Below are 23,501 nucleotides of genomic sequence, written 5' to 3' on the forward strand. Positions count from 1 at the left end.
TGCTGGCCCTGGCGCTCCAGCAGCACAGGGAGGTGGAGAGCTCGGGTGGCAGCAGACTGCCTGCCCTTCTGCCACTTCTGCCCGTCTTTGCAGTGGCAAGACCGCTACGAGCCCCATCCTCTCAGCAACCAGAGACAATTTTTTCACTTGGCTTCCAGCAGCATCTCAGCACTGAGCCTCTTTTTCCTGCCCGTCGTTGAAGCAAACCCTGCAGCCAGAGGGGTGGAATGACTGGGCAGGACTGGAGGGGAGGTCTGGGGTCAGTTCCACCAGTTCCACAGGGACTGAGAACGAGGCAGGGATGGTTGCCACCCATTAAGCGTGATAGATGCCCGGAAGGCAGAACAACCCTCAGTTAGAAGTGATCATGACAGAAACAGCTGGCCTGAGGCAGGGACAGCTGGGCTCAGAGAAAATTGATAAGTAATGGGCTAGTCACACACTGGTGGCTTTGGGATGGTCTGTCCTGCTCTAATGCCCCAGTGGCAGGCTCTTGAGGGGTCAGAGGTGGAATGTGGGTTGTTGGTGAGCCCTGCCCAGAGACAATGGGCCTCAACTTCTCCATTTGGGGGCTCTGCTTCTTCAGTCTTGGCCTCTGGCTTCCATGGGTCATAGGTCATGTGTCATGGCCATAGACAAGCACTACCCTTCTCTTCCTTCCTCTCTCCTGCTTATGACCAAGGGATCAGGCCACACCACCCCTTTTCCAGAGCCTCAGAGACCCTGATCTTGTCTAGAATCCTAAAAGGCCTGAGGCTTCCCTACTTGGTCCCCTCAGAGCAGACCCCCTGAGCAGAGGAGTTCCTGGGGGTTGTTGGCCCGAGTTCACCTCTCCCTGCCTAGGTCATATCTAGGGTTCACTCCTATCTGAAGCCCTCCCTAACAATGCCAGGTTTGAATATTCCAGGGATGAGGTGTTCAGACCATCCAGGCCAAAGGACCAGATGACATGAAATGGAAGAAAGCACACCTTTATTTCAGTGCCCACCCCGCTCCCCAAAACCCAACACCATGGCACTTGGGCTGGTGCCCACAATACACAGCCCAGAAGATCCAAGTGGACAAAGCTCCACAATGCAGCATCACGGATCCCCAAAGGGGTGCCTGGGTCCACTATAGGTGGGCCCCAGACCCTAAGGAGCAGCGCAGAGAAAAGGTGCCAGGTGAGCCCCAGGACATGATGTGGAGTCCTAGCTATGTGACTGAAGCAGCAGCTGTGGGAAGTCCCTGCTTTGGCCATCACTGGTTTTGGTTACAGAGCCATTGCAGAGGCGAGGACGGTCCCAAGTGTGGGCTTCTGGCACAGGCCAGCCGGCAGAGGTAGTGTAAATACATCTGAAGGTGGGGAGTGCCTAATGACCAAGCCAGGTGCTCTCTGGGCTAAGAGTTGTCTGGGTTCTAGGAACAGGGAGTAAGTAGGTGGAGGGGACTTGAGTGAGAGGGTAGCAGAGCTGTGGGATACTGAGTGGGCCCAGGAAAAATGGTTCCACAGAAATGGGGGAACTGCAGAGAAAGACGGGAATAAACTGCCAGGCACAAAGAGGACACGAGGTCAGAGGAAGAGCAGGCTAGAGGCAGATAGATAGACTGAGAAAGGGAGAGACAGGGACAGAGAAAGGCAAAGGAGATGCACTTAATTTCCCCCTTCTCTTCCTCCATTAGCTCTGTGAGCTCGGGGGTGGGGTGGGGGGGTGGTCCCCAAGTTGTCCTACCTGAGGAGGACAGGACTCTCCTCCCCCAGGCTCCTCCCCCAGTCACATCTGCTCATTTGAGATGAGGGGCTGGTAACATGGCTGAGTTGAGGGTGGGAAGGGACCTGCTCAGCCCTGCCAACTCCACTTCTACCTCAAACTAGGTTTGGACCCCAGCTCCTCCTCCTGCTCCTCTGGGGGATGCCCTGTGCCAGCCAACCCACACTGACCCGCCTGCGCCCAATCCCAGGTCAACTCTTCCCTGAGGCTCCCCTGAATCACAGGCCATTAATTACCCAAGTCCCTCAGAGGCAAGAGAGAGGGAAGGAGAGGGATGAGGTGGGATGGGGAGGGAAGTAAGAGGCAGGGGAGTGAGAGCTACATCCACACTGTTGGGCCCAGCACCAGCAATGCAGAGTCTTCCCTCAATCCCTGGGACCTAAGTGCAGAGAAAATCTGAAGAGAAATTTTTAAAAGTGTTCATTAATTTAAAAAATATTTTGTGTGTGTATCAGAGTTTTTACAAAATCTTTAATTGATCATCTCCAAACTGTTTAAAATGTGGTGGGTTTTTTTAATGCACTAAAATACTCACTATAGCAGCACCACCTTAAGTAACCAGAACCTACAAGTGTTGGATTTTAGATTTTTCTACCTCTAGGAAGGAAGACCACTAAGCTTGTGGATTTCAAGAGTTTTATGAATCAGGTAAAGCAACTTCCAGGAGCACTTGCAATCCTAACACTAGCTTCTCCAGGAGTCCTGAGTTCAAATGCCTAAGGGTGCCAGATAGGTACATAAGAGTTCAGAAATCTTGGTTCCTTGGAGTCCACAGGGAGTGCTGTGGACCATGAGAACTGAAGAGGGAGCTCTAGAGAGAGGAACAATCACTCTTTGGCTCCAGCAGAAAGTCAGCGGTTGCCCTTGTGCAGGGCTTTTAATTTCAGAGAAGAGGGAAATTTGGTATATATTTTTTAAATGTGGTATCTCTTGATTTTAAAATGTTAACTCAAACAAAATAAAAACCACCCCATACTTTTGGCAGCAGCTGCCAAACAGAACAAGTCTCAGGACTAGTTTCTAGCCTGGTTTTTTGGAAATCTTAGAGATTCTGAAATATTGGGGATCCTACGATCATTTAGTTCCATGATTCAAAAACTTTAATGTTCATATAAATACTCAGGGAACTTGTTAAAGTGCAGCTTCTGAGTCAATAGATCTGGGCCTGAGATTTTGCATTTCTAACAAGTTCCAAGGTGATGTGGCTGCTGCTGATCCACCAACCACACTTTGCATAGTGAGGACTTACTTCCACCTAGGAATTCCCTCTGACTGCTATGTCCTTGATCAATGATGTCTCCAGTTCTACTTGCATACCTCCAGGGATGGGAAGCTCACTACTTACAGTGGCAGCTTGAGTGTCTGCAGCAGCTGTTAAATTCTATCATAGTCTTCAGCAATGGGGAAGGACACCCAGCCAAATATGACAAGGCCCATGCTCTGGAACATCAGAGTTCCACAAAAGAAACTTCAGCTAGGGACTTACCAGGACAGGGGTTGGCACCTGTTGCCCCACCCAGTTAAACTGAGAATATTACTATCCCTTGGGTGTTCTAGTTAGTAAAGGTCTGGTGCAGTTTACTTTCCTTTCCCCAAAGCCTTGAAGTAAGCTTTTCTCTGCACTTGGGCAAGTTATGTGGTTATTTCCACAGGTGAAGGAGCCAGTTTCTGGTGGGGGATGGAGAAGGGACTGATGCTTGAGGCTAAACAGAAGCCCTCACATCCTCAGGCCATGTGACAACCCCTACTCTGGTGGAACAGAGGTCTCCACCTTCTCTGGGGTTGAGGCATCCAATCCTAGCTCCTCCTTCCTGGTGCTTTAAGAAGCCTTGGAAAGTGGAGAACTCCCCATTTCAACAGCCTGATGGTCTCAGGGTCACTGGGGCTGGTCACATTCCCAGTGCCCTATATCCCAAGGCCGACAATTCTAAAACCCAGCTGTCAGAGCCAGGGGGTGTAGAAACCACCTAGGCCACTCTCCATTTCACCATGGAGGGGAAACCAAGCCCAGAGAATGCATGAGACTTTCCCAAGGTCACACAGCTGGTTGGCAACCAGCTCTTCCAAAGGCCCAGAATCCTTTGATGAAAAGCTGCGCAGAAGCCACTGGTAGTAGACAGATTTTGGTCACCTATAGCAGCAACTTTCAGGAAGAGGACCTTCTGGAATAATCCTGAGAGGAAGAGGAGTGTCTCAGAGGAAATCGTGGAAAGGAATCATGAGTGTTCACCTAGGAAGGGGAGGGTCATGGATCAGAGTTCCTTGAAGGAGGGTAGAGCACAGAAGGGCTCCTGCCCTAACAGAACTCTAGGGGCAGCCCTCATGCTATCCTCTGGTGAATGCTGCCTCCTAGAGTTCTGTCTCTTGTGCAGTGCACAGCCTGTGGGGGTGGGGGACTGGTTAATGCAGTGGGGGGTGAGATGACAGGTCGCAGGAGGTCATGGTTACAGGGGTTCCCAAGTCTGAATTCCTGGACCACTCCAGACCTACCCTACCAGCATTTGTGTGGCTGGTGCTTCCCTCCCAAGGGAAATATCTGGGTTTAGGAACCAGCCCAGGCTCTCTAAGTCAGAGAGAAACCAGGACACCTGGCTTGGGTGGGAAGTTGCAGGCGGGGCTAGTCCTTAGGCTGGGAGAGAGGCGCCAGACCCCCAGGAAGCTTCTCCCAGAGGCGTGTAGCCTCTGGAGCCTGGGGGAGAATGGCAGCTGGGCGTGGGAACCACGGGGCAGCACCTGTGCCAGGCGGGCCTCACTTTCCCGAGAACTGGCCCGGCCTCGCCTTCTCCAGCTTCCGACGCCGCTCGGGGGGTATCTCCTGCAGGTTGATGCCGTGGTGGCTGGCCCTGCAGGGACAGGGCGACTGTCTCAGGGGTCCGGAATGGGACTTGGGAGGGCAGGGCCCAGGTCTCGCTACTTGGCGGCTGGGCGAGGTCAGGCGCAGAGCCAGAGGCAAGGAGAGGGCCCTCGGGGCCAGTGCCCGGCGCTCGTAACCTGCCCGCCTGCGGATGCCGGCTCTTTACCCTGGTTGCAGGTCTGGAGGTTTGGGGATGGGCTTGTTGAAGCCGCGCCTGCCCACCAGCCAGTGCGTTTCCTCGGTGCCCTTGCCCTGGAAGACACGGGGGAGCGGAGGACTTCAGCGGGTGGATCTGGAGGGCCAGGGGGAGCGGGGAGACCGGGGGCCGGGCGTGGCCGGGCGTGGCGAGCCGTGTCCCCGGCCCCGGTGCAGGACGTGGGCCCGGCCTCACCTTCAGCTCCGTGCGGCCGCGCACCTCGGTCTGGAAGCCCTGGTCTAGAGCGCGGAGGATCCGCACGGTGCTCACGTTCACGTGGATGCGGTAAGCTGGGCCACAGGCAGGGGACGCGGTGACCTCGGGACTCACCTCCCGCGTCCACCTCCTGGCCGGTTCCCTCCTGGACCCCGCGACGTCGCCCCACCTCCCTCCGCCCCTCCCCCACCGCGTCACACTCACGCAGCCCGGTGGACTCCATGCGCGAGGCGGTGTTGACGGTGTCCCCAAAGAGGCAGTACCGCGGCATGGTGAGGCCCACCACGCCCGCCACGCACGGGCCTGCGGAGACGCGGGGTTGGCGGGGCGGAGGCGCGGGGAGGAGCTGGCGGCTGGACGCCACCTAAGGCCTAGGGGGAGCTTCGCATACCAAATCTCCCCGGCTTCCCAGGGAAACGCGCTCAAGGTTCCCTAAGTACAGCGCAGTGCCTCGTACGCAAAGGTAGCTTGACAAGCCCCCGCGCCCCCACTGCCGGGGCTCCGTCCTGCCTGGAAAGCCTAGAGCCGGGCCCCAGGGAGTTACCCGAGTGCAAGCCAATGCGGATGCGCACGGGCACCTCGGGCATGTGGCGCATGTGGAAGGAGCCCACGGCGCTGAGGATGTCCAGGGCCATGTTGGCGATCTCGGCGGCGTGCCGCTGCCCATTGCGCTGGGGCAGCCCGGAGGCCACCATATAGGCGTCCCCAATTGTCTCCACCTGAGAGAAAATGTAGGCATGCAGTGCTGAGCACCCTGTTCTCACAAAGTGATTGTCTCGTGTAAGGAGGCCTAACATGGGTTTAAGCGCCGAGGTCCTGGGGGACTGCGCGGGGGACTGGCAGAAGCGGTAAGGAATGGGAGAGCTGGGAAGGAGGCCTGGCTGGTGGCCCGGGGGCTGAGCAGGAAGGGCTGGGCTGGAAGCTGCACCTGAGGAAGGGCTTGTTCCCTACACACCCCACCTTGTAGACATCATGGGAGCCAATGATGGCATCGAAGAGCGAATAGAGGTCGTTGAGCAGGTCCACGACTTCGATGGGCTCACTCATGGCGGAGATGGTGGTGAAGCCCACAATGTCGCTAAAGTACAGTGTCACCTCCTCAAAATACTCGGGCTCCACAGGTGTCCCCATCTTCAGAGCTTCAGCCACAGACCTAGGGATGGCAGGTGGTGACGTGACCTGGAGGCTACCCCCGTCTGGCTGGACTCCAGCTGCGCTCCCCACCCTTTCCCCACTGGCACCCACGGAGGGAGCATCTGGGTGAGTAGTCTGTCTGTCTTCTGCTTTTCCAGCTCCAGCTCCTCCGTGCGCTCCCGGATCAGGTCCTCCAGGTTACTGGAGTACTGCTCCAGCATCCGTAGCATGGAGTCGATAATGTTGGTCTTTCGGCCCTTGTTGATGCTCTTGAACTAATAGTAGGAGGAAGCTGGTGGGGCTGCTGAGGACCTCTGCCGCCATGGTTCTCTCATGGGGCTGTATTATGCCTGATTCTCTCCCCCTCCCACTCATTCATCTTCAACTCATCAAGGCCGCCTCCCACAAATACCCCAGGGTGCTGGGCACTGTGTTTTCACACATTATTAGTGGGCACACAGGAAACAGGGGCTCCATAAGGTCAGCTAGCAATTGATAGAGCACTGGAACCAATCCAGCCTTTCTATTCCCAGGCCAAGGGTCTTTCTGCCACATTAGGCCAAGCACATACTTGGTTTTCAATAAATGTTGAGTTGAATTAAGTCTTTCTCCCACCTACAGCTCTATCTCAGGCTCCAAAGGCCTCTACAACCCTCCACCAAACCCCCAGTCCTCAGTCTACTCCTTAGGAAAAAGCCTGGAAGGTCAGAAATCCTGCCAGCCTGCCTTCCTGCAGGCTCCCCAGGTTGCTGACAAGTGGCTAGCCCAGCCCTTGCCCAATCCCAGCCCCTAACCAGGTTGAAGGTGCGGTCCATGGAAGGCCGATGGTCCGGCTGTTCTGCCCAGCACTGTTTCATCAGCTGGATGCACTCCATGGGTGCCTGGTCCACGGAAACCAAGGGCCGACACAGCGGAGGGGGGTTCTGCACCCTCTGCACCACTTCTGGAGGCACAGGGGACCATGAGAGGGGGTACCAGAACAGAAACGCTCTCTGACTGCCTGATTGTTGAAGCTCAAGATGGGGAGACTGGAAAGAGTCCCTTAAATCAGAGCTTTGGTAAGTGGGGAAGTGTAGTGTGGATGGGGGTTGCTGGGAACAAGGGGATCCTGAACCCTGAAAGACAAGGGACAGTAAGAAGTCACTGGCAGAGACTACCCTTTATTACACGTAAGAAAAGTGAGGGTTTGGACGATCACGTAGCTTGCTGAGTCCTATAGGTGGTAAGTAACTTAACTTTGAACCGCGTCCAGCTGCTCTCTTCCCATCTTCCCCTCACCCTGCTGCCTCCGTGGGGCCCCCAAGAACTAGAGAGGAACCTGTTCCATCCGTTGGGGGAGCCGGCTGGAGCCCAGGATCAGGACGGAGGAACCCACTCCAGTCTGGGCGCCTGAGAGCTGCCCCTTCCTATGCTGGTGCCTGGCTGGCTGCTGACCCTGGAGAGCCCCGCTTGAAGGGAGGCCCGCATAATTAAGTCTCAGCACTGGGCTTTCGGAAAAGAGCGAGGCTGGGTGTGGCCAGGCTCTGCCCAACAGCCGGGTGCCTTTCTAGCCCACACTCCACCGGGGGTGGCGGTACCCTCGGGCGCCAGCTCCAGCATGGCGTAGGGGGCGCTGCGGCACACGACCTCCTGCATGATGACCCCCAGGCTGAAGACGTCGCCGGCCAGCGTTCCCCGGCGCCCCAGGGCTGGGTCGCGCAGCAGCTCCGGGGCTGTCCACAGCTGGTCTGCGGTCGGGGAAGAGGGCGTGGGCACGCGGAGGGCCTCGGGGGACTGGGGACAGACCCCACCCCCACGCCACCGGAAAGCCCAGGCTCACACCCACTCACCAACCCCCCCCCGCCCCCCCTCCCCCCAGTCCCGCCCTGCAGCCAGCCCGCTGCAATCTCCGGGGGAGCCTACCCACAGCTGGTCTCAGGAAAAGCCCAGCCCCCAGCCTTAGGCAAAAGCCCACTTAGAACAGACCCTGCGGCAGGGGCAGGAGGCCCACTCCTCAGAGACAAGTGCGCCCCCTTACAACGCCCCCGCCCCCCGGGTTTCACAGTCCACCCTCCGCTTCTCAGAGGTCACAAGGCCTTTTCCGCAGCAGGAGTCGCGTCCGGTGGCTGCGCGACGGAGAGAATTCGAGGGCGGAGGGAAGAAGGGAGGGAAGGCAGGGCCCTTGAAATAATGGGGATCCCGGGGCGGGGGATGCTCCTCCGCCGCCGAGGCAGCCAGGGAACCCCACCCTCCGCGCTGGCAGGCGCTGGTAACACCCTCTGAGCCTCCAGTAGTCTCCCGTGGCCGTGGTCGGTGACCTTGAGCACGAATCTCCCGTCCACCACGCAGTTCCGGGACTTCAGTCGCCCGTGGGGCACCCCTCGGTGGTGCAGGTACCGCATTCCCTGCAGGGGGTGGGCGGGAGGCAGCTTCAGCTCGCCGCTCCCCTGCCCGCGCCTCCCGCACCCCTCCTACACCCCCCACCCCCACGCACCTTGATGAGGTCCAGCAGGAGGGAGGACTTGAACATCCAGTCCAGCTTGATGTCTCTCTGGGCCAGCAGGTCGTGCAGGGAGCCCCGGGCGCAGTGCTCGGAGACCACCGCGAGCGTGCCCTCCCCGGGGCCCGCGCCGTCCGCCCCGCCCGCCAGGAACAGCCCCAGGTAGAGGGCCACGTTCTCGTGCCGGAGCTCCCGGAGCTGAGAGGGGGAAGTTAACAGGCATTTTCTGCCCGGGGAGCAAGGTGGGGAGGAGGCTGTTATTCAGGACCGTTTTCAAGTATCCAAACTGGGAAAATGGGATCATCATGGTGAATGGAAGGTCTATTGGGCATGTGGGGGGGGGGGGCTTCCTTTTACAGATAACTTCTCTCTGGAAAAGACATCTTCAAAGGCTGCCCTTCAGCTACTGAGTCTGGTTTAGTTTAAAGTTATGAATGAAAAGATACCCGTGCACTGGTCATCAGGATCTAGGCAGATTCTGATTTATTTACCATCAGAACTGCCCATGTCTTAAGGAAAAACACCTTAAGGAGAAGCCCCTGGCATCACCACCCTCCCCTTCCGATGAAATAGCCTTTGCAGGAAGAACCAGGGAGAAGCTGCACTGCTTTAAAAAAAAAAACACACCAAAAACCAAAACTCCAGAAATGGCTTGTGCTGGCAAGTTGGCCCAGGGCTGCTTTGCTCCGTTACATCCTTGGGTCACCTATGTCTGAGACTCCCGCCCTCCCCAAGTTCGGGAAGTACGACTGAGTAGTCAAGCTGTGGTCCCAGAGAGCCATCAACAAGGCCACACTCACTCCACTAGACCCAGGTGCTCACCATCTGGGTATGCTGGGAAATGGGGGCTAGCAGGTGACTGGTGCCTTTCTAGCTTTCCTTTGGGCTTTTTTTTCCTCCCCATCTTAAATGCCTGCTATTAAATGGCGATCTAGTCCCATGCAAGTAGTCCACTTAAGTGATTCTGCCGCTATGACCAAGAGCAGCTGAGGAGGCATCAGAGGAGGCCAGGCCAAGGCTCATGGTGTTAGGGTAAGGTGGGCATTAAGGTTGGAAAGACCAGAAAAAGCCAGTTTATAGCCTCCTTGCCAACTTTCATTTCACTCAGTGTGCATCAACTAGGCCATTCTGTGTGAATGACCTGACAGAACTAGAAACCATTTTTTATTTCCTATCATTCACTCGACAAATATTCATCGGGTCTCTCTAATGCTCCAGACACTGTGCTAGGTGCTAAAAATATAATGGAGAGGGCAGAAGGAAGCCCTCACACAGCTTACAGTCTAGTTAGGGAGGCAGATAAGAAATAATCAGGCTCACAGATGAACATACAATTACAAGTTCTGACAAGCACATCAAAGGAAAGAACTAGTGCTATCAGAGAGCATAATGGGAAACCTGCTTTAGAGAGGAGGAGACACTTCACTGAGACCTCTTGATCTATCCCACATTGGGGCCTACCTGTGTACTCAACTGCAAAGAAAAGGCAAGGAGGAAGAAATGATGGCTACCCTGCACCCCATCATGAGCCAAACTCTCACCTTGGAGAAGACTGTCTTGGTTGCTGGGCGGATAGCTATGTGCTGATCCCCTGGGAATTTCTTCAGCCAAACCCAGTCTCCCTGGAGCAGAAATGGGAGTAGTGAATTCAGTTACAAAGAGCCCTAGGGCCCCCACTTCCACTGGCCTACTGCCCCAGAACATCTATGTGACAAAGAGTGTGAGGAGTCAGGGGTTTGATGTCTACCAGTCCACTTCACAGCTAGCTGGGTGAGAGCCCACCCCTGGCTAAGAGATGCAGAAGGCCTGAATGGCTGTCCTCACCATCCCAGATGTGCTAACCTATTAAGCCATTGCCAACATGAATGTCATTGAAGTCATAGCCCTCATCACCATCTGTTGCCATGAGAGAGCACTGTGATGGGAGTCAGGAGTCTGGGTAGATCAGATTTTACTATAGACTAACGGTGAAGTTTAGGTAGCTCCCCTCAGAGCTCTGGGCCTCATTGTCCTCAGCTGATGGCAGCTTATGAGGTCATACCAGGGCCCATGTTCAGTAGGCTTGAGCTTGGTTCAGTGATCTGCTGTTGTCGTCTTGATGAACAAGGGGCCCTTCATTTTTATTTTGCCCTAGACCTTGTAGCTGGCCTTGCCTGTTGATAGGGATTTGGAAGAGAAGATAATTTGGGGGGTTTGATACTGACCCCTAACAAGTATTTGGAAATAAAAGTAGAGACATTTTTAATTGTCCCAGAAACGGAGGGCTATGTTTAGTAAATAGGACCAGAGACAGGAGACACTAAACATGCTTCAGGGCACAGGGTAGTCTCATACAGTGAAGACTAACCTGCCTAAAATGACTATAGTGCTGCCCTGAGAAATGGCGTGATGGCCGCTACATGACATACTAGCAGTCTCTATAGTCTCTCTGTGACCTGACACTCAGGAGCTAAATGTCCCCCCCTCCCGATTAACTGAGCTCTTGCTCAGTGCTCCCTGAGTTTGTTCACATTATTTCCCGCTCATTCCACCACATCAGATTTGCTGACACCACAGTTAATGTCCTCATGCCCTTTTGTGACTTTCTTTTTCCCTTCTAAGGCTTGCTGTTTCTGAGTCTGGTTGGAATTGGGTGGAAATGCTGGGTGGGGCCAAAACATGGGTCTGGTTGAGTCGGGGGTAGCCCTGTCTGGAAACTCCCCATCCTGAACAATCCACATCCCAGAAGTTCCTCTGCCCCCATCTTTCTAGGGAGGCCTGTGCCCTTCAGTAACTGAAGGCTTATCACTGAGGGGGCAGTGCCAGGGGCTCCCAACAAGGTGGGGGATAGTCTCAGTGGCTACACCAGGCTGTATGCTGGTCCCAGCACACTCTCCACCAGTCAGGTCACCAGCCCCCAGGTCACAGTGATTGGCTTTTGAGGACCCCTCACCTGGATAACAGCTAAGGGAAAATACTGGGGCAGAGAGGATCACCAGATGCTTCCCTTTGAGAAATTTACGACTTCTCCCTAGATTTTCTGGGGTCCTATCCCCATTTCCTGGAGCCCGCAGGATATGACAGGACTCTAGGGGCAGAGCTCAGCCTAGTTGGGGGTCAGGCTCACCTCATAGAGGCCGATATTGGAGCCATCCGGGGGCTGGCTGGGGACGCTGCGAATGTCTGACACACTGCGGGCAACCAGACTCGACCGACTACTACTCTGGGCCACCTGGAAGGTAGAGGTCAATGCAAGGGGTCAAAATATATTCAGAGTCCTGGATATATTGAGTTCTCAGGCAGAGTTCTAGGGATTAAAAAGGGGAGAGGAAGAAATCTTTATTAGGGAAGGTGATAATGACAATACTTTCCAAGGGCACAGCATTTTACAGTTTACACAACATTCATTTTCTTGTTGGAGCTTCACACTGTTCCAGGAAAGCAGTCAGAACAGGGGCTGTTACCCTCATTGCACACATAAGACCTGGGACAGAGCTAGAGCAGACACCAGATCTCCTTTCCAGTTGGGGGCTAGGGTGAGGGCTACCCAGGCAGGGGACCAGATATACATGGAGGACAGCTGGATCCTGGCTCCCTGCTTCTCCCACCTTTTGAGAGCTGCCCCCTGGTGGGTGGAGGAAGGTGATGTCATCCAGAGTTAAGATGATCTTGTTGGGGCCTGAGATCATTTGGATATGAAGCAGCTGGTGCCTGGTAGGGGAAGGAGGTCATCTCCACAAAGGGTAACAAGGTGCATGAGAGGAGGCCAGCAGGGGATAATGTTGGCTCAGAGGAGGGCAGCTATCCCCAAACTAGACATCCCCTTGGGACTCTGCCAGACTTCCAGGACCCCTTTCCCCTGCCCCCTTCCAAAAAATTCTCCCTTCTATCTTGAGTGGACCCAGACTGCTGTCTTTGCTGTACAGTTGCATTTCTGGCATGTAGAGAGCCAAGGTCATCTCCTACTTACCTCACTTCCCTACTCACCTCACATAATGGGCCAGGAAGGCCCCGGTCAGCCCCATCCCAACCACCAGGAGGAAACCGATAAAGACGAGACCAGGATCCACTCCTGGAGGGGCAGTGAGAGGAGAGACACTGAGGACCATGGCGGAGGGGAAGCACCCTTTCTAGGGAAGTATGCAGTCATGTCAAATCCTGGAGGCTCCTGGAAAGGGGGATGGGAGCCAAGAAAGGGAACTAGCAAAAGGTCATGAATTCTGCAAAGAGGGAGCATCTGGGAATGCTAGAAAGGTTTCAAGAGGGCTTTGGGGGCTCAGCAAGACAGAGGCCCTGCACAAGTATGGGGTCTGAGGAGGACCTGAGAGGGCCTCAAAGAAGAGTTACAGGAAGAGTTCACCCTCTTTCACCAGTTTGTGGGAGGTCCCTGGTAACTGTCCTAGTGGAGGCTGGGTGTTTGCCCTCACCTCCACTGCAGATGATGTCTGGGTCAAACCAGCAGGAGGGGTCAGGCCCAGGACCCTGGCCCCCTCTAGGGAAATGCACTGGGGTCCCAGCAGAGTGGAAGGAGCCCCGGGTGGGGTCCAGCATGTATGTAGCCAGCAGCTTGTCTCCCGCCTCGTCCGTGTCCAACAGCACAAATGGGGGCTCCTCAGCTCCTCCCAGGGCCCCGCAGAAGCCTGGGACCTGGGCATCGTGAATGTGGCGGGCCACAGCTGCTCCGGACACCCAGCTGCCACCAACAGCTGCCCGCGCTCGCACCACGCCCCCCGCCAACAAGAAGACCGCATCATAGATGGTGCCGAAGAGTGGGGATACCTGGGGAAGGAGAATAAAGGGCTCAGGGTTTGGGGTCAAGGCCCATAAACAGACTTACTGCCCTTCATCTTTTCCCTGAGCCCTTCAAGCCCTTCAAGCCCTTGACTGTTCTCAGCTGCTAGTTAGGGTTCCTATATCCCTCATTTTCTCTCCCCCTCTCTCCCACTGGCTATCCCACCCCTTTTCCCCATTGACCTTCCCTCCTTTCAGGATCCTTAGACTCTTCTCACCGTTGGTTAATTCTCACTCTCCATTACCTACAGATCCTCTCTTCCCTTTCCTGTTGGTTGCCCTGAATATATTTTTAATACCATTACCTACCATTCACCTAAAAGCCTTCTTTCCCATCTTTTGGTTAGCTTCTATTTTCAATTTTTCCTTCTTTTCATTCCCCAACACCTTGTGGAGCCTCTCTATTGCTCCCAGTTCCCATCTCTCACAGTGCCAGGCAGTGTGTAAAGCACTAGGGATATATCGATATACAAGACAGAATCCCTGTCTCGGGGGATTTTTCATCTAGTTGGGGAGACAGATGGGAAGTTAAGGCAGTGCAATGAGTGAGGTCCAGGGAGCTGTGGAGACAGGAAGAAGGGCCCCAACCCAGGCTGGACAGGAGGAGGAGGCCTCCAGAAGAAGTGGCCATCCTTCAGGAAATGAGTCAGAGTTACCTGGAGGACAGTTAGAGCAAGAGAGCAGAAACAGGGCACCCGCAGCGCAGAGGTGAAAGACAAGGACGTGTTTAGAGAAGCAACGTAGCTGGTTGGATTGAAGTTCAAGGAACTTCAAGAGGAAGAGAGAGGAAGACACCAGACCTGGTCAGCTATGGGAAGAGACCTGCGTTTATCCTGCAAGAAAAGCCACTTGGAGGCTTTGAACAGAGGTGTGACATAGTCAGATTTCTGAGGTTCAGTCTGATCGTTGGGTGGAGAAAGGCCTAGGGCAGGTAAGCACTGAAACAGAGACCATTTGGGAGATTTTGATATTTGGACCAGAGATGCTGTGGCTTGAACCAGGGCAGCGACAGTGAGAACAGAGAAAGTGGATGGATTCAAAGAACCTTTAGGAAGTAAAAGTGACAGGACTTTATGTCTAGATGTTGGGGGGGAAAGGATTAGAGAGGTCAAGAGTGACTCCCAGGAATCTCACTTGGGCAGCTGGATGGAAGGCTGTGCTACTTACTGAGAGCCGAAGAGGTGTTCTTCAGCACTTTCTCCACTCTCTTTCTCACTTTTACTCCATCCCACCTCTGTTCCTGTTCCCATCCTTTCTCCCCACTGGCTACCCCAAATTTGGGTGGAGGAGACTAGGGGAATTAGGGGGGATATTTTAAAACCCCTCCTCTCCACGACTTATAGCCCTCTCTCATATGCAGCCCTTTGTGTAGGGCCCTTTTAGTAGTTACTTTACTGCCCACTGACATCTAAATTCCCTTCTATCTTAGTGGTTTATAGCCCCCCTTTTATGAACAGGGTGGGGCTAGATGGTCTGAACTGGGATTCTCGGTTCTCAGGGAATCCTGGGTATTAGCTGGTTTGGGGAATGAGCTGTGGAGCTGAATGATTACAGAAGCTACTGGCTCCACCTAGGGACCTTCTGCTTCTCACAAGATGCCCAGGCTCTGAAAAAGTTAAAACCACCAGATGAAGACCCCTGCCCCCGGGAGGGAACACCTCTGAAATGGGCATGGAGGTTGGCTCTACACCCTCCTTCCTTCCTGCTTTTAAGAACACCAGCCTTACAGTCTATTACAGTCTGTATGTTAGGTGGTGCTGGAGGCGACTTTACTTGAAGGAGACTGCAAAGATGTTGTAGAATTTAGGGCTCACTCCTTGGAGCTGAACGAGAGAGCACTCATGGCAGTCTCTCTGAAAGCGATCTCAGTACACTAAGATGCCCAAGCGAGACCAGGGCGCCTACATTACCCAGGGGTCCCCGGCACAGGGGGGGCTGCTAGCTATTCCCTCCCTACCGCCGGCCCCTCTCCCCCTCTGGCCGCACCCTCCTCTCGTCCATTACTCCACCCACTTCTCTCCCCACCGCCTCCAGCCTCCCGTCCCCTCTTTGGCCATCCTCTGCTTTCCTCCCAGCTCTCCCCCCCTCCTCCCCTCCCCATCCCTGCACCTGCTGCAGATTAAGGTCAGGAGGCAGCTCCCGGCGCTCCCGGGCCCGTCGCAGACTGTCCAGCACGCTGCCTCCAGCGGGGCAGCGGCGCGTGAGCGTGAGGACCGCGTCGTGGGCCCTGCGGAGCTGTGAGCTGTTGGCCAGCACGGCCAAGGCCTCCGGGCCCGGGGACAAGGCGTAGTGGAGCGTGTCGAAGGGCAGGAAGACCAGGGCGCCGTCGGCCAGGCCCAGCTCCTCTGCAGCCTCCAGCAGGCAGCGTTGCTCCTGGCCGCCCAGCAGCACCGAGTGCATCACCATGATCACCGCTGTGCACAGACACTCCCCTCAGCGACCCGCCGGGCCGAGCGGCGGCCGACCTCCCCGCCCCCGCGGGGAGCCCACCTCGGACTCCGGGCCCGTCCCGGACCCTCCTCAGGGCCTCGCGGGCTCCAGACAGATCGGAGGGCTCCATGGCGGTCACCAGGGCAACCGGCAGCCCCCGGGCCCTGAGCGCCGCGGCCAGCGAGCGTCCCGCCTCCACCCACAGGTCCTGGGGGGCGGTGACCAGGGCCACGCGCGCCCAGCGGAACGCGCGAAGGAGGGCGTAGAGGGCGTCCGCCGCGGGCGTCCCGGCGGGGGCGGTGGTGCCCGCTGCCCGCGTCCCGGGGCAGCCCCAGGGCACCAGCGCGACCCCCGCCTCTTGGGCCAGGAGCTCGGCCGGGCGGCAGGCTGCAGGGTTCACGGGACCCACGAGACCCGAGACGCGGGCCAGCGCGGAGGACACGGCCTCCAGCGAGCCCGGCGTGCGGCACGGCTCCGGCAGCAGCGCGACCTCGAAGCGGGGGCCGCCCTCCGGGGCCCGGGCGCGGTTCAGGCGGGCGGCGGCCAGGCGCGCGGCCAGGTCGGCGCGGGCGCGGGCGAAGATGGGGTCGCAGGCCCAGGGGCCTAGCACCCCCACGGTGAACACGGCCGAGGGGGCCGAAGGCGGCGGAAGGAGCAGCAGCAGCAGCAGCAGCTGGAGCCGGGCCCGGGGCCGGGGCCGCGCCCCGGGGAGGCCGCGGGGGCAGGGAGCCCACCGCGCGGGGGCGCGGGGCCGCGGGTCCCGAAGACCCCCCGCGAGGGCGGCGCAGGGGGGCATGGCGGGCTTCTGTGAGCACAAACAGAGCGGGGAGAACGAAGAGGCCCCCGGACCCTCCTAGGCTCTCTCCGCAACCCCGTTTCTCGAAGCCCAAGGAACCCGTGGCGTATCTGCACCTCACCTCCGCAGGCTCGGATGCCGAGATGGGGGTCACGGGCATGGCCCAGAAGCGCCCCGCATCCCCCGCCCCTCTGCCTCCTGTTCCCTTTTGTCTGCCCCTCCCCGCTCGTCCGAGCCGCGGGCGTCAGAGGGGACGGGCCCGCGCGCTCCTTAGAAGCATCAGGAGAGAAGGGACCCCGAGCCACTCACCGCAAAGTACGGGGCTCGGCTGGGGCTCAGGGCGGAGGTGAGGGGCCACACGCCCTCCCACAGGGCTCCTTTGCCAGCCCGGCCCGGGGCGGGGGTGTGGGAACAGCTGGCCAGAGCCCTTAATCTACCTAAGCTTATTAGGGTCCCTTAATCAGGCGGGGAGGGGCTGGTGGGGGATGGGGCTTTCTGGGTGGTATCTCTCCTGGCACCCAGGCAACCGGCCAGATTCTTTGCTCTCCATGCTCCTCAACACCCGGACCCCAGGCCCCAGCACAAAAGAAGCTGCAGGTCCCCCTTCCAGGCTGCTGCCACTCTACCCTGCTCAGCAGGAAAAGTGACAAGATTGTGCCCACGGACACCTGTGGGTGCTCAGTGCTGGGGTGGGAGTTCTCTCAGTTCCATTCCCTCCGACCTTCTCTTTCCAGTTTTGCCAGTCAAGTCCAAGCCCCATCCCTTGGCTGGCAAAGCTTATACCCAAAGACCAAACCCAAACCAGTCTGCCTGCCCATCTCCTCTTGCCTGTCCACAGGATTCTCTGACATCCAGTTCTCCATGCCTAGAAAGCCAGTCGTTTGGCCGTGGGAAGGCAGAACCCCAGGAGGGAGTGGAAAGAGCTCTGGCCTTGGGCAGATCTAGGTGCAAATTCCTCCTTCCTGACTTTGTGACCTTGGGAAAATTGCTTAATCTCTTGGAGGTTGGTGTGAAAATTACCTGTGACAATGAATATAATTGCCCAGATGACAAAAATAAGACAGTTTTAAAGAAGAATATGATGGGCAACTTGCCCTACCATATATAAAAATTTATACAAAGCTGTAATACTTAGGACACTATAGTACTGGTTCAGAGATAAGCAAATAAAATAGACTGCACTGAAGAAGAAGAAAAAAACGCAAAAGAATGGAAATCTGATGCATGAAGAAATGGACATTTCTTACCGGTGGGGAGAGGAAGAGCTATTCCACAAAGGGAGCTGATTAGTTAGCCACCTGGGAGGGAAAGGGAGGAGACAGGATTAGATCTCCATCTCACACTATAAAAATCAATTTCAGGTTCAAAAACATACATAGAAGCAAAACTTAAAAGCTTTTAAGTGAATCAGCTTTCAACCATCATGGCAAAGATTGGATCAGGCAAGAATCATCAGCGGATGCTAAAGCTAGAGAGAAATTCTGATGAGGAGCTGGATAAATGCATGTCTTAAAGTGTCTCCTTACAGATTGCTTATGAGTTGGAAGGAGAAGAAAAAAAAAAAGTGGGCCTGACCCAACGTGGCTCCGAGATTGAGCACCGACCTAGGATGCAGGAGATAATGGTTTGGTTCTGGTCAGGGCACACGCCTGGGTTGCGGGCTTGATCCACAGTTGGGGGCATGCAGGAGGCAGCTGATCAATGACTCTGTCTCATCATTGATGCTTCTGTCTCTCTCTCTCTCCCTTTTCCTTTCTCTCTCTGAAATCAATAAAGAAATATATATTTTTAAAAGTGCAGTAATTATACAATGGAGAAATTGGGCAACACTTTGACCAGGTGATCAAAATTAACCTATGAGGGCCATATAGATATCATATGCTTCCAGACATGATATCCTGAGAAAGACACAAAACTACATCTATGTAATATTGAAGAGATGCAATTTGGCACAATGCTGAATCTATGCAGTGTTCCAGCCAAAAGTGCTTTTCATCAATCTAATCATGAGGACACATCAGATAAACACAAAATGAAGGAATTCTATTAAAGAAAAGGGGGGTGAGGAGTGTATTCTTCAAAGATGTAAATATCATAAAAGACAAATCCAGATTAAAGGAAGCTAAAAAGACATGAAAATTAAATGTAATAGTTTGGATCTGCTATAGGGTTTTAAAAACTATATAGGAGTATAGGTTTTCTAAGAATATAAAAATGCTGTGAAGAGAATCAACATCCAGTTTGTCAAATGAAAAAACTGGGATATGAATGGAAGACTTGATAAAAGTATTTTATCAATGTAAATTTATGAAGTTGATAACTGTACTGTAGTTATGTTAGAGAATATCCCTATTTATAGAAAATTCACACTGAAGTGTTTAACTGTAAAAGACCATAATGTATGTAACTTACCCTTGAATAGTTCAGAAAAATATGTATACATTATATATCATATATATTACATATATAATGCATACATTATACATTTCAAATGATAATGAATGGGGTAAAATGTTAACACTGAGTGAATCTAGGTAAAGGATATGTGAGTGTTCTTTGTACTATTTTTATTTTTGTAACCTTTTGCAAGTTTGAAATTATTTCCAAATAAGAAGTTAATTTTAAAAACTTAGATAAGATTATCTATATCAATACAGGGTAGGAAAGGATTTCTTAAACAAGATACGTAAAGTACAAACCATACTGGAAAAGATTGATAAATTTGTAAACATAAAACTTAAATATTCTAGTCAAAAATCATATCACAAAGAGATAACATAAGCCAAAGACAAGAAGAAGATATCTGCAAAACATTAACAAAGGGTTAGTATCCAAAACATTATGATATGAAAAGGATAACCCATTAGAAAAATGGGCAAAGGGTATGAATAGGCAAGTTGTAAGAAAAGTCTGAGGGAAAATGCCCAACCCCACTAAATAATCAAGGAAGTTCAAAATAAAACAGTGAAATACTATTAACTTCCATCAGATGGCAAAAATAAAGTGTGGCAATACCAAATGTTGGTATTAATAGAAGAAAACACAAACCCTACATGTGTATTGGTGACAACAGTGTAAATTGGTGGGTTGTCTGATAGTGCTTAGTAGAGTTGAAGCAATTCCACTTATAAAACTACCATAGAAAAACTAACATTTATTTGTGTATGAAGAGACTTGAATAATGGGTCACTCATTCATTCATTCAAAAAAATTCATTGAAAAAACATTCATTGAATTTCTACTATGTGACTGGCACTGTTCCAGGCTGTGGGGATACAAATTTAAAAAACAGTGTTAAGATCTCAGGGGATTTTCTGTATGTTTGAAATATTTTATAATTTCAAAAATATTTTAATTTTTAAATAAAAATCTTTAATTTCTGACCTGTAGTAAAGTCTCAAAATCTATTAGGTGTCAATGTTCATTTATATAGTCCTGGGGATCCTACTTTCCATAAGGGTTATTTCCCTCAAATCTCTCCTTTACTGTCACAACTTGGAAATGTGGATGTTCCACCAAACACTTCCATTTCACAGATGATGCAACTGAGGCCCCAAGGCTGATTTGGCTTAGTCCATAATCTCCTGCTTTTCTTCTAGGGTTTGTGAAGTGACAGGTAATGTAGATAGGGCTGAGGAGCAGAATTTTTTCTAATTTTTTTTGGTAGTAAAACATATATAATATAAAATTTACCACTTTAGTCATTTTATAAGTGTACAATGAAATGGCATTAAATATATCCACATTGTTTTAGAAACCATCACCACTACCTGTCTCCAAAAGTTTTTCAATCATTGCAAACTGAAACCCCATACCCAGTAAACAGTGATTCCTCATTTCTCCCTCCCGCAGCCCCTGGGATCCGTCATACTACTGTCTCTATGAATTTGCCTGCTCCAGGTACCTCATATAAGTGGAATCAGTATGTGTCCTTTTGTGTCTTGCTTATTTCCCTTAGCATAGTGTCCTCAATGTTCATCTATGTAGTAGCATGAGTCAGAATTTCCTTCCTTTTTAAGGCTGAATAACACCCCATCGTACGTATACACCGCATGTTGTTAATCTGTTCACCTGTCCGTGGACACCTGAGTTAGTTCCACCCTCTGGCTGCTGTGATGGTGCTGCTATGAACAGGGGTGTGCAAGTATCTGTTTGAGCCCCTCCTTTAAAAAATTTTGAGTATATACCTAGAAGTGGAATTTCTGGCTCATATAATAATTCTATTTTAGTTTTTTGAGGAACTACCATACAGTGGCCACACCATTTGATACCCTAGGGGCAGAATATTTTGAATCCATGCTGGTCCCCATGCCCAGGTCACACAGCCAGCCGCCAGGCCGCCCGGCTCCTGTAGTGACTCATATCAGGGCCTGTCTATGGTTCGCTGGCTGCCTGCTAAAATCGCATTCAGGCCCTAATGTGCTGAAGCAAAACACCCCTCTCACATACAGGGCGGCCCGCTCTTAAAGTAGTGTTTCTGCGGAGTTACCAGAGGTCAGATTTATACTTAAATACAAGTCCTATAAATAAGCTCAGCTGCTGGTAGAGCTCCCCCTCTGGAAGGCCTTGGTTTCTGGGCTGCTTTAGAGGAGAAGGGAAAATGTCTTTCTTCTGAGATTTTTAGTCCCTCCTCAGGGCACCGCCCCCCTCCAATATAGTCATGAAATTTGGAGTTGACAGAAGGAATTAGAAATTTCTGTTTGTGGAATCACTGCAGCAGCAGACAAGGGAGGAACGGTGATTGCTTAAGGTAGCAGACATGTGGGGGCGGGGTGTCTGATTCTTAAAAACAGTTCAGGTGGAGTTTAAAAAGAACACTAAGTCCAAAACCTAGAAGGCGAAAGTCAGGATTCCACCAAACTGCAGTCTGTAACAATTAAAGAACAGCGAGGAGAGAACAGACATATATCATGTCTCCCTATTAAGTTAAAAAATAAATTTTAGCCCGGCAGGCGCGCTCAGCGGTTGAGCGTCGACCTAAGAACCAGGAGGTCACTGGTCATTCCCGGTGGGGGACACATGCCCGGGGTTTCTGGCTGGGTCCCCAGTGGGGGGCGTGCAGGAGGCAGCTGATCAATGATTCTCATCATTGGCGTTTCTGTCTCTCTCTCCCTCTCTCTCTGAAATAAATAAAAACATATTTTTAAAATAAATTTTAAATTATCATTTTTTGTTCTTTCCGGCTACAGAAACAATGCACATTTCTTGTACAAGTTAGAACATACACAAATATGTAAGTAAAAAATTAAAGCCCTGAAATGATAACCACTGTCAGTAGTTTTTAAAAATGCAGGTACTAGAAAATAATCATTTTATATACAGCTTTACAATTTGCTTCCCTCAAAAATATTTTATTTTATACTAGTTTTAGAAAAAAGAATGCATTTATATGGTTAAAAATAAAATAAAAAAGGATACAATGAAAAGTCTCCCTCCCTGTCATCTCAGTTCTTCCAAAGAGGCAGCCACTATTAGATTCTTATGTAGCCCCTGGAGATCCATCTGGGTACACAAGCAACTGAGCACAACCTTTCTTATATTTCCCTTTTTACATGTAGCTCTGTTCTGTACCTTGCTATTTTATTTTAATAACAGATCTTAAAGGTCTTTTCATTTCTTGTTTCATAGCTGATTATAGCTGCACAGTATTCCATGGAATAGAGGTACTGTAACCTGGTTATGAAATTGGACAAGGAATGGGCCCAGGCTGCCTGTCACTACTTGAGCCAATTAAGCAGAGACAGGGCTGAATCATATATGAGCTGGTCATCCACAAAAATCTGCTTTATCCACCCCCCCCCCCCCCCATAAGCCAGTTGCTTATATTGGGTAGAAGGACAAAGATTACATGGGAAAATAGAATTACAGGCATGGGGAAGTAGGCAATGGAGAATGGTTACAGGTTACAGGCAATGTGGGCTGGGGTTGCAAAAGGACAGGTGGCTCTGGGAATCCACTGTTCTGGCAGCAAGGTTGTTAATCTTTCCGTGACGACGGGCAGTTCTCGGGTAAGAATGGACCGCGTTCTGAGGTTAGCTCCCACGTCCCGGGCGTACAGTGCTCGGCCAGGTCAGAATGTGCTTTCTCTCATCAGAACAGAACAATCACGGTTAACAGAGCATGATTAATAGTTCTTATAACTATGGCTAGTTCCCACTATTGTATTTCTGCCCCTAACAGTTAACTAGCAATTTTTTTGCTATTACTAGCACTGCCCCAATAAACAACATTGTACAGACTTCACTTTGCATATGTGCAAGCGCACCTGCAGAGTAAATTGACAGGTCGAAGGGCATAGTCCCTGTAAATTGGATAGATGTTCCCAATTGTCCACTATGGGGATTATATCAATTTACACTCCCATCAGTAATCACTGGAGTGTCTCTTTGTTAAAAGCCTGGATACAGAGTGCATTTTAATATTTTCCAATCTGATATTTGAAAAAAAAAGGCTAAAAAACATATCTCAGTGTAGTTTAAATTTGTATTTCTCTTATGGGTGAAGCTGAATATATTTTCATGTTTATACACCATTTGTATAACATTTTCAGAGAATTGTCAGTTTATATATTCTTTGCTCACTTTTCTATTGTGTTATTGGTATTTTTCTTATAACTTCTTAGAGCTCTTTTAAAGTGAGGAAAATTGTACATTTGTGATATGATTTAAAATAATATATATATGTATATATATATTTATTCACACACACACCCAGTTTATGTGTTTATTGGTTGCTTATAATGTGGGGGGTGTTTTTTCCAAGCATATTTTTAAATGTGTCTTTTAAAAAATTTTTAATGTTGTTTTGGATTTTAAGTCATTATTTTAAAACCCTTTGCCATGTCAAGGTTATAAACAAATTTTCCACTGTTTTCT

General features: G+C 51.9%; 1 protein-coding gene across 1 annotated transcript; it reads right to left on the reverse strand.

The window, feature by feature from the left end:
• Positions 1 to 4,500: 4,500 nt before the first annotated feature.
• On the reverse strand, positions 4,501 to 16,626 carry GUCY2D (guanylate cyclase 2D, retinal). The gene is made up of 18 exons (XM_016222398.2): positions 15,891 to 16,626; positions 15,510 to 15,814; positions 13,037 to 13,388; positions 12,597 to 12,681; positions 12,218 to 12,320; positions 11,737 to 11,841; positions 10,172 to 10,252; positions 8,625 to 8,828; positions 8,379 to 8,535; positions 7,729 to 7,878; positions 6,946 to 7,094; positions 6,263 to 6,426; positions 5,978 to 6,170; positions 5,562 to 5,736; positions 5,222 to 5,320; positions 4,997 to 5,091; positions 4,772 to 4,857; positions 4,501 to 4,594 (listed from the first exon to the last, which is right to left on the reverse strand). The coding sequence occupies exons 1-18, from the start codon at positions 16,624 to 16,626 to the stop codon at positions 4,501 to 4,503; spliced, it is 3,333 nt and encodes a 1,110-aa protein (XP_016077884.2).
• Between the last annotated feature and the right edge of the window lie 6,875 nt (positions 16,627 to 23,501).

This window comes from Miniopterus natalensis, chromosome 17, assembly GCF_054644295.1.
Source record: "Miniopterus natalensis isolate mMinNat1 chromosome 17, mMinNat1.hap1, whole genome shotgun sequence".
In the NCBI taxonomy this organism is placed as follows: domain Eukaryota; kingdom Metazoa; phylum Chordata; class Mammalia; order Chiroptera; family Miniopteridae; genus Miniopterus; species Miniopterus natalensis.

Bases quoted from the DNA above. Each gene is read 5' to 3' on its own strand.
- GUCY2D (XM_016222398.2), bottom strand. From the start codon at position 16,626: ATGCCCCCCTGCGCCGCCCTCGCGGGGGGTCTTCGGGACCCGCGGCCC. The intron at 15,815-15,890 runs GTGGGCTCCCCG...GTCTGTGCACAG, and splicing joins GGACGGGCCCGGAGTCCGAG to CGGTGATCATGGTGATGCAC. The intron at 6,427-6,945 runs GTTAGGGGCTGG...TCCTACTATTAG, and splicing joins TGGACCGCACCTTCAACCTG to TTCAAGAGCATCAACAAGGG.